The sequence below is a fragment of the Hydra vulgaris genome, chromosome 12 (assembly GCF_038396675.1).
Source record: "Hydra vulgaris chromosome 12, alternate assembly HydraT2T_AEP".
NCBI lineage: Eukaryota > Metazoa > Cnidaria > Hydrozoa > Anthoathecata > Hydridae > Hydra > Hydra vulgaris.
In genome coordinates this window covers 34010001-34020505 of record NC_088931.1, presented here as the reverse complement: position 1 = coordinate 34020505, position 10505 = coordinate 34010001, and the positions used below count along the sequence as shown (strand labels likewise).

Genomic DNA, 10505 nt, shown 5'->3' with positions numbered 1-10505 from the left:
TACACAGTTTTAAAAATTTCAGTGTAAGTCTACCAATTTGATACACATTTTGTTTTAGTTTAGTTGTGGCTTTAGATTAAGGCGCATTAGGCTAGAGCTTAAAATTAATTTAGATTATGGGTAAAAATCATCCTGCTTAACAAGGATTAAAAAAAAATAAGAGAGATCTTAAACTGTCGTTAAAAACTCTTATAATTTTAACATTGTGTTCATATATAAATTATTTCCCCCGCTCAGGTGAGATTTTTCCTATGGTCATCCATAAATTACGCAATGGAAGCTTATTTAAAAAGTATAAGTAGAAGATCATTTGCGCAGCGATTTTCATTAAACTTATAAAACTAATTTGATTTTAGGTTTAATTAAAGATCTGTGAGAAAAAACTTTGATCTTATTTGTTTTGTTTTTTAGTCAAATTTAGCGTTGCGTAATTTATGCACAATCCCTATGGACTAATCGGATCCTGGTCTGGCGGGGTGAAAATTTTTCTTAGCAACAAAAGTTGAATATCAGCGCTGGTAGACTGGGCAGTTTTGTTACAAAAATTAAATAGGATTTGGTTGCTTTTTAGGTTTAATTCGTTTGACCATGCATGTAAACAAAATCTTCCCACTTAGTACCTCAGATATAGATTAGAGTCATTTTAATTGTCATCAAGGCAAATATTAAAATTATCTTAGAGTTTTTAAATTCTGTTAATAATAGTTTTCTTAAAATTAGTTTTTTTTTTGGTAATGGTTTGTTTTAACAGTAAAATAAACACCTAGCAACATTTTTATAATCTTGTAAGAGTTTAAACTTTATTTTAAAACAATTTTAAAACTTTATAAAATTTGGAGGAAAAAAAAATCAAGAAAACCGCATCCTGATAATTATGTACACATAATGAATTATTTTGGATAATATTGTTATCTAATGTTATACAATGAACACCATTTTTATCAAATAAAAACTTTTTTTATTTATTAGTACCACCTATGAAAAAATATAAGTAGTTGTATATAAGTTGTATATAAGTGGTATAAGTAGTATCCAATGAACGAAAATCTTTTTAAATTTGATACATCTATATACAAGAAATTTTAATCCAAAACTTGGTTTATGGAAGAGAAATGGAATCTAGATTCATTTCTTTATTAAGATAACGAAATTTTAAAATATTTACAAAAAGAGTTTATGATTATTATCTTCAAATAGAAATAAATAAAATGTATAAGCTGTTTTAACAAATATAATTAAAAAAAAAAAGCAACAAAGAAATATAAAACTTTTTTAGTATGTCAAACAAAAACTATAAAAAACGCAACCGTTAATTAAAATCGACATCAAATGCAAGATCGAAACTAATGAAAACTCAAAACCTAGAAATTTACCCAGGTATATAGTTAACTGTTGCTTCTTCTTTGAGAATTCTGTCAAGATTTCGTTTATTGGTTGTACGCTGAGTAGAAACTACTCCATCCCATGTGCGTATAAACTGATTTATATGAGTATGCATCTGTGTAGAAGTATCATACAACTCAACTACGAGAGTATTATTGCTATGTCTAATAATAAAATTAAATAAAACATTTAATATATTTAAATTGTATTTATATAAAAAGAAAAATATAACTCTATACTATAAAAATATAAAATACATAATATAGTTATAGATTAAAAATTGAATAATTCTAAAGACGGGCGAAAATTAGAAACTAGTGCAGCCAATCCACAGTGGGTCAAAGTGTGCCAAAATTAACAAAAAAATTGTGTTTAATGTAGGTTTAATGGTAACAGTTATTTTCCATACTTAGAAAGCTTTAATAAAATGATATTTGTCATTAGCTTTTAAATTAAGTCATTAGCTTTTAAATTAATATTTATACGACCTGTCGAAGATGAAATTTTTTTCCGATTTGTAAATTTTAAAACAAAAATTAATTAAAAATATAAGTTGCTACACATAAATTGTAAATCGTTTTATGAATTAAAACTATAGGCGCTATTATTTTATTATATATGTATAGATTTATTCTTTTTTAAACAACATAACTTAGCTGCAAGTTTTTTGCTTGTAAAGAAGAAATTTTATTTGACTTTGAAGTTGATGTGCTTTTGTATGTTTTTTGAGTGCAAATTTTTACTTTCTTTAGTTAATTAAAAAAACCTCCCAAATTCTCCAGTCTGAAAATACTTTAAAATCTTTATTAAGTATATATATGATAATTTAAAATTGGTTTGAGCCTCAACAAAGTACCACCTTGTCTAAAAAATAACTTTTAGATAACAGTAGGGATGGCGCCAGCATTTTTTGGTCTTCGAGATATCTAACTTTCAGACATGGAGCAAACTCCAAACATTTATATGTTTATACTTATGTCAAATAAGGATGCTTTGCAAAAAATTGCGATAATTGGAGCCTGGGAACAAAAAAGCTCCAAAATTTTAGCACCCCCTGCCCCAAACGTGAGACCAACAAGTTGATGAAATATTTATTGAACTATTTCAACTAGACTTATATTCATCGATAAATTTTAAATTTCATAGTAAAATAGTTTAGCGTTCAAAAAATATGACCATATAAAGTTTAAACACCCCTCAATTTGAGGGGTTTGCAAATTTTATATCGTCATAATTTTTGAACGCTGAGAAATTATACTATGAAACTTAAAATACAATTAAAATTTTTTTTCTTTTAATCAAAAATATATTTAGAAGCTCCAAATATGTTATTTAAAGCTAATTTAGTAATATTTAATGAAAAAATAATTTTGACACACAAAATAAGCAATCTGACCAACTGTGCAACCCTTGGAAGAGATTAACACCATCTCCATAAAACGCAAGAATAGGAGAGAGTATAATCAATAAAGACTATACTTAAACCCAAAGGACTTATGCCAAAAGACCTTTAAGCCCAAAGACATCTAGGGTAAAGACAAATAAAAACTTTTTTTAATTAAAAAAGAAGAATATACAATATACTATCTTGTCTTGTTGTTAAGATTATGTTTCGTAAAACCTGCGTCAAATTCTTTACATGAAACAATTAGCACTCGACAACATATTACTTCTGCACTTGACAACAAATTACTTCAGTACTCGACAACATATAACTATGTTTCTTATTTTTAACCAATGTATTTGTAGAGAAATGGAAATCAAATTCTAATGTTTGGCTTTTTAAAAACGAATAAAAAATTTAATTCAATGTAATTATTATAATTTTTTATGTTTAATGCAAAGATTTGTTTCATCAAAAATATAAAAACCTGACATTGAATTTGCCGACATTGATTTTGTTGATATTCTTAATTTAAAGACAAAATATATCCAAATAATAAAGAACAATATATATGTTTATAGCAAAAGTGATGAATCGAACATTTCGCATTAAATTTACTATTGACAAAAACAACTCTATAAAATTAAAGGAACAGAGCACAGCATTTTTGGGCCAGTTTGTTTTGGTTGGCAATTAAGTAAATCACATTAGTAAAGCTGCCATGAAAAGAAATCAAAACGTGTTTCAATTATGGGGGTATTATGAAATCATTAAAATTAATGGTGTTTTTGTGTTCTTCCACATTGCACTGTATTCTTTTTAGGATTCAATAACGAGTTTCCCAATTCCCTAAAAAAATATCGTTCTCTCTGTTCTTGAAGTTTTTTCCTTTAACTGCAATGTTATTTAAAAATTATAAGAAAAAGTTATAGATATTATTTACAAACAAATACCAAGTTTTAACCTGGTTTGCAGATAATGACATAGTATTTATATAATAATACACTAATAAGATAACCGTCTAAGGTTAAATTACCTTACCCATATTTAAACTCTGGTTTTTATATCAGAGTTATCTATCTTCTGGGAGATAGATAACTCTTATATAAAAAAAAAACTTGCTTTCACAATGGCTAAAGACCTTACCTGCCTCATAATAATAATAACAACATTAATGACCGCCACAACAATCAAGGTAATAATAATAATAACATTAGTAACAATAATAACAATAATAATATAATAACAATAGCATTTAATTTAAACCCAAAAACATACCTTGAAATAACGTGAGCCATTAAAACTTTATCAGCATATAATTCAGCAAATTTTAGCCTAATATATTTGAAAAATACACTTTTATTTACTTATCCAAAAAAATAATTTTATTTAACTTAAAATATTTACAAAAATGCTCAAATTTTTGTCCAGAAGAAATCTATTTCATTTACTACAATGCATTTTTTAGAGCAAATGCATTAAATAAGTTATTATGTGGTCATTTAGAAATTAATTTTTTTCATGTTGTCAATGTCCTTAAACTAGGATTTGATTTGGATGCTACTGTATACCAAATTATTTTAAATATTTTCCTATATTTTGGAGATAATGATGGTATCTATATTCACAATACTGTAGGGATGATGTTAGAATTGGGATGCATTTTATTGTTATTTAAAAAGAATTTTTCAACTTTTTGCCAAACTTATTTTCATTAAATACTTAAATTAGGATCACTAGAGTAAACTGTGTTGAGTATATATGGAGTAAATCCTGTGAACATAACCATCAAAATTTGCGCCTAAAATTTTGGCGCAAATTCACACACACAAAAATATTATATATATATATATATAAATATATATATATATATATATATATATTTATACATATATATGTATATATATATGTATATATATATGTATATATATATATGTATATATATATATATATATATATATATATATATATATATATATATATATATATATATATATATAAATATATATATATATATATAAATATATATATATATATATATATATATATATATATATATATATATATATATATATATATATATATAGAACATTTGAAAAAATACCTCAAACGATTTAATCTTTCATCATGACTTAACCCATCAACATAAAAAAAATCTTTATATGACATCATTGTGTTATTGAGAAAACATTCAACAGCTTGAAAAGGTAAATGCAAAAACTCTGGATGAAGTTTGCGGGTGTCTCGCTCCATCACAACAGCTGTATTTCCATAGTCAACAAACAAAACCTTGAAGTCAATAAGGAAACTTACAAATATATATTTTTTATTCTTAAACAGTACTTAGTTAATATAAATTAAACTTTTTATTATTATCTTTAAAAAAATAAAAGAGATTCGAGAGTGAATAATTTTATACTATATAACTATATGTTATTACATTCATACATCATTTGTAAAAAATAGTAGATCCAGAAATTTAAAAAAAAGTAAATAAAAACTATAATTTTGATCTTTCATTATATTTTAGTATTATTTATTATTGTTGGATTATAAAAAATAAAAGAAATCAACACATTAATAACAAATATATATTAGTATAAGTAAGACATTTTTATTAATGAAATTTGTTTGAAATCTTAAAAACTTTTTTAAAAGTTTATACAAGTTTTAAAAGAAAATATTTATCTTTTGTAAATATAAGAACAATCATAAAAGTTTTTCAATCATAAAATGTAAAAACTTTGGTTCAAGATGTTATAAATAATACTGCAATTAAAATTATGGATATTATAAATTATTATTCAGACAGACATTGTTTAGAGGTTTTATTTAATAATAATAGAAACTATTATATAGAACTCACCAAGAATGTTAACCCAATAATAGTAGAACCAACCATTATTATCAGCAATATTAGAATAATAAAACCCACCAATAAAATTTAAAAATTACTAGACAACAAAAATTTATTTTACAATTGGGCAATACTTTTTGTTGTTTACATTTAGGTTTCGCATATATTTAACAATACAGTGATGAACTCTGACTTTTTTTGAAGACTGTTTTTTAAATTTCAAAAGTTTTAAAATTTTTAAAATCTAAGTTATAATGCACCCTTGTTATTCAAACTATATTACATATAGAAAATCTGTTTTAAAAAAAGATTCAGTGCAAAACTTTTTTTTTACTTAAGTTTTATCTTTCATGTCATTTATTACAACTTAACATCATATTTGTTTAAGTAAAAGATATGTTAATGTAAAGTAAAAGATATGTTAATGTAAAGTAAAAGATATGTTAATGTAAAGTAAAAGATATATTAATGTAAAGTAAAAGATATGTTAATGTAAAGTAAAAGATATGTTAATGTAAAGTAAAAGATATGTTAATGTAAAGTAAAAGATATATTAATGTAAAGTAAAAGATATATTAATGTAAAGTAAAAGATATGTTAATGTAAAGTAAAAGATATGTTAATGTAAAGTAAAAGATATGTTAATGTAAAGTAAAAGATATGTTAATGTAAAGTAAAAGATATATTAATGTAAAGTAAAAGATATGTTAATGTAAAGTAAAAGATATGTTAATGTAAAGTAAAAGATATGTTAATGTAAAGTAAAAGATATATTAATGTAAAGTAAAAGATATGTTAATGTAAAGTAAAAGATATGTTAATGTAAAGTAAAAGATATGTTAATGTAAAGTAAAAGATATATTAATGTAAAGTAAAAGATATATTAATGTAAAGTAAAAGATATGTTAATGTAAAGTAAAAGATATGTTAATGTAAAGTAAAAGATATGTTAATGTAAAGTAAAAGATATGTTAATGTAAAGTAAAAGATATATTAATGTAAAGTAAAAGATATGTTAATGTAAAGTAAAAGATATGTTAATGTAAAGTAAAAGATATGTTAATGTAAAGTAAAAGATATATTAATGTAAAGTAAAAGATATATTAATGTAAAGTAAAAGATATGTTAATGTAAAGTAAAAGATATGTTAATGTAAAGTAAAAGATATATTAATGTAAAGTAAAAGATATGTTAATGTAAAGTAAAAGATATGTTAATGTAAAGTAAAAGATACGTTAATGTAAAGTTAATTTTAATAGATGGCACAAAAGACACTAGCTCTTACTAGTGTCTTATGTGCTCTTTATAGTATTTGTAGAAAAGAAAGAGAAGCAACATTACGACAGTGTGATAATGGTGGGAGGTTGGTTGCAAAAGCAGGTCCAACTATGTTTACAATGCTTTTTTCACCATGTCTAAAAGGAAAAAAACATCATCGGAAGGCCCGTCTCAGATACTATTCCATACAAGGACAGATTTGAGATTTATAGAGATAAAGAATAAAATCCGGAGTAAGAAAGTGTCGATACGATAAAAAGATGCAACCTTAGCAGATGCTAATTTTGCAATGGATTTGATATATGGTTATCATTTTAGATACATAAGTTGGAGTGATACAAATGTCAAGCAAAAGATCAACCTGTTTGTTGGCTTTATCAGGTAGAACGCAACTAGAGGAATCAAGAGATGATATTGATTAAAATTTCTTAGCAAACAATTCAGCATTGTCTTTAAGTGAGGTGACAAAGTCTGAACCATACAAGAGAGCTGGAATAACAGGTTTGTCCTTATTATTGATGCTGTTAAAGATTCTCTAGAAGTCATGAGAGCCTAATTTTTGAGATGAAATACAAGATTTCATGACCTAAGAATAGCGGCCTTGGTGTTAAACAAAACCTTTTTACAATGGTTTCGAGGAATAGTAAACAGGTATCTGTTTTCTGGAGAATTGTTTTTCTGATAGATATAGAAGTAATGGTTTTGATTGGAAATTACAGCAGCACAATGTGAGGAAAGCCAAGGATAAGAGTGAGGCTTGACTTGGAATTGTTGAGAGGGAATAAAAGATTCCATGCCAATCTGAATCCACAAAGTTATGTAAGAAGCACATTTGTCAGCAGGAAGACAAAAGATTTCTCCTTAAGGTCTGTCACGAAGAAAATCACGGAAAGAGTCCCAGTCAGCTTTGAGGTAGTTGTAAGAAGTACAATGATAGGAGGATTTTCATGATGAAAAAGAATGAGATACTAGTTTTAGAGAGATAAAACCATGATCAGAAGCACCTAAGGGTGAATGTGGAGAAACTGAGCACTGACTAGGATCAGAAACAAGAGTCGAGTAGAGAAGGTAAGTGATTTGGGTTGTCTGGAAAGCGATTTGGAAAGTTGACTATTTGAGTTAGAGATTGAAAAAGGTAAAAGTTGTGGGCCTTAACGCATGAAGAGTCACTAACACTAGAGCCAAGCCATTCAGTATGATGAGTATTCAAGCCAACAACAACAACGATATTGGCTGATGGATAAAGAGAAAAGGGCTTGGTCCATTTGATCAAAAATAACATCAAAAAGAGTACAGTCTTGAGATGACGGAGAGCGATATAGAACAAAGTGGAAGACGATAGAGTGAAGTGGTGCTAAATGAAAGCACAAAAAAGAAAAGTCTGTGGATTCAAACTTTGTTTCCAGACAAATGTGTGAATTCTAACAATTGTAAATGCCCAGTCCAAGCATATGACTATTAGAGTTCTTACAAATTAAAGGAAGTTAACCATCAACACTAAGATCACAAGATGAGACAGCTGAACTCAAATTAGTCTCACAAAGAGCAATTAGGTCTGGTGAACTTTGCAAGAGACAAGACTCAACAGAAGAAAAGTTATTTCGAAGACCACAAATATTTGTGAATGATAAGTTTAGAGAACTTGGTGATGACAATGGTTTTTTGTGTTATATAGTTTTTGGTACTTTAGTTATGTTTAAATTTGTTAAATGGATCCCAAACCTTTGAGACATGTTGTGTTCATGTTAAAGAGGGCGATAGAAAAATATTTGGGCTAAATTTTTAGATTAAAACAAAAGAACAAATGCATAACAAGAAAAGCTAACCTTTTAACTTTAGTCGAAGCTTGGCATTTTCTTTTCTTCTTTATTTTGTTGTAGGCCAAAAAGTCAGTATAATATATGCTGCAATCTACAGACTTGATAATTTAATTAAGCGTATTTTATTCCTAAGAGATTTAGTACATGGCATTATTGATTTTTTTGTTTGTTTACATAATCGATTTTTTACACACAAAAAAAAGTCAATGTGGTCATGTACTAAAATTCTTCGGTATAAAACGCGCTAAAATAAATTATCAAATCAGTAGATTGCAGCGTATATTATGCTATTTGGCTTACAACAAAATGGAGAAAGCGAGCTTCGACTAAAATAAAAATGTTAGTTTTTCTTGGTATGCATTTATTCTTTTGTTTTAATCAAAAATATTTAGCCCAAACATTTTTTTTTATCATTCTCTTTAATATAAACACAACATGTATCAGGTTGTGTTTATATTAAAGAGAATGATAAAAAAAATGTTTGGGGTCTTTAAAGGTTTGGGATCCCTTTAAAGAACTTGATTCAAAGCATAGATAGTACTTAGTACACTATTTAATAGTTCAACCAATTTCCTCATTACTATTAGTAAACCTCAAGCTGTAACCAAGGGTTTTAAATGTGGCCTCGACAATGCACACCAAAAGTACGAACAGGGACAACATCCATGTGCAACATAGCACTGTTATGAGTATTTTAGGCAGATGTTATAAAATGAGTATTTTAGGCAGATGTTATAAAAAAACATTTTTATCATAACACATTTTTTCAAAGAGAAATATATTAACATATTTTAGAATATATTAACATATCATATCAGGGCTGTAACGTATGGTTGTTCGGGGACACAGGGCGACTTGTTTTTAAAGGAGTGTTTAATAATAAAACGATATTTTGAACTATGAAGATTTTATTCCTTGTGATTATTTTAAAGAAATTTTTAAAAAGCATTTAAAATATTTGTAGACCATGTTACATACAGTTTAACTGAACCTAATAAAAAGCATTTAAAATACTTGTAGACCATGTTACATACATTTTAACTGAACCTAATAAAAAAAATCTTGAAAAAAATATGAGAATGCATACAAGCTAAAATGTTTTAAAGACTGTAATTTTTTAAAAATGGATTCTAATGTAACAAGACAGGTTGTGTTCATAGTTTGATTCCAAAAAGTTTTATTATATCACATCATTGTAGAACTTTGATAAGAAATCTAAAAATACTTTTTTTCATCAAATTTTAGAAATTTTTTTTCTCGTTATAAAATTACTAAAGAATTTTAGTTATTTTACTTTCAAATTTTTGCCAAATTCCTATTAAAAATATGAACAATATATTTCAGTTATTTTAAAGCTTGTTTACCACTATGAATTAGTTTTGTGTTATATTATTTTGCCTCCAATGTTAAAAAATTAAATCTATTGCTTAAAATTATATAAACACGCATGGATATAAATTTATATCCATGCGTGTTTTCTTTGTCTTTTTTTAAAGAGGTTCTAATTGGTATGGAGTTACTACTATAACGCCTCAACAACTTATTATTTTGTTTTAATCAACAAAGCCCAACTATTTTTTGAAACATTCTCTTTAATATGAGCGCAATTTTTCTAGACACTTTTCATTTTTTGTTTTTTTCATTTTCAGATCCTTTTAAAATTGTTGTCGCCTCTTGAAGCATATTTTCTTTTTAATTCAAAATGTGTTTCAAAATCACATTTTCTTTTAGTTCAAATGGGAATGTAATATATTTTTTAAATGCTATAGTTGCATTTAGAAGC

The 10505-nt window shown here is 26.0% G+C and overlaps 1 protein-coding gene across 3 annotated transcripts in view; it reads right to left on the bottom strand.

The window, feature by feature from the left end:
• Positions 1–1118: 1118 nt before the first annotated feature.
• Positions 1119–10505, bottom strand: part of LOC100199961 (putative uncharacterized protein DDB_G0282133) — an 83695-nt gene continuing 74308 nt past the window's right edge. For all 3 annotated transcript variants that reach the window (XM_065813011.1, XM_065813012.1, XM_065813014.1), the window contains 3 exons: positions 4872–5056; positions 4046–4102; positions 1119–1547 (listed from right to left, as the gene is read on the bottom strand). In XM_065813011.1, coding sequence (XP_065669083.1) covers positions 1370–1547; positions 4046–4102; positions 4872–5056 — 420 coding nt within the window. In that variant the 3' untranslated portion in view covers positions 1119–1369. The remainder of the gene's footprint in view (positions 1548–4045; positions 4103–4871; positions 5057–10505) is intronic.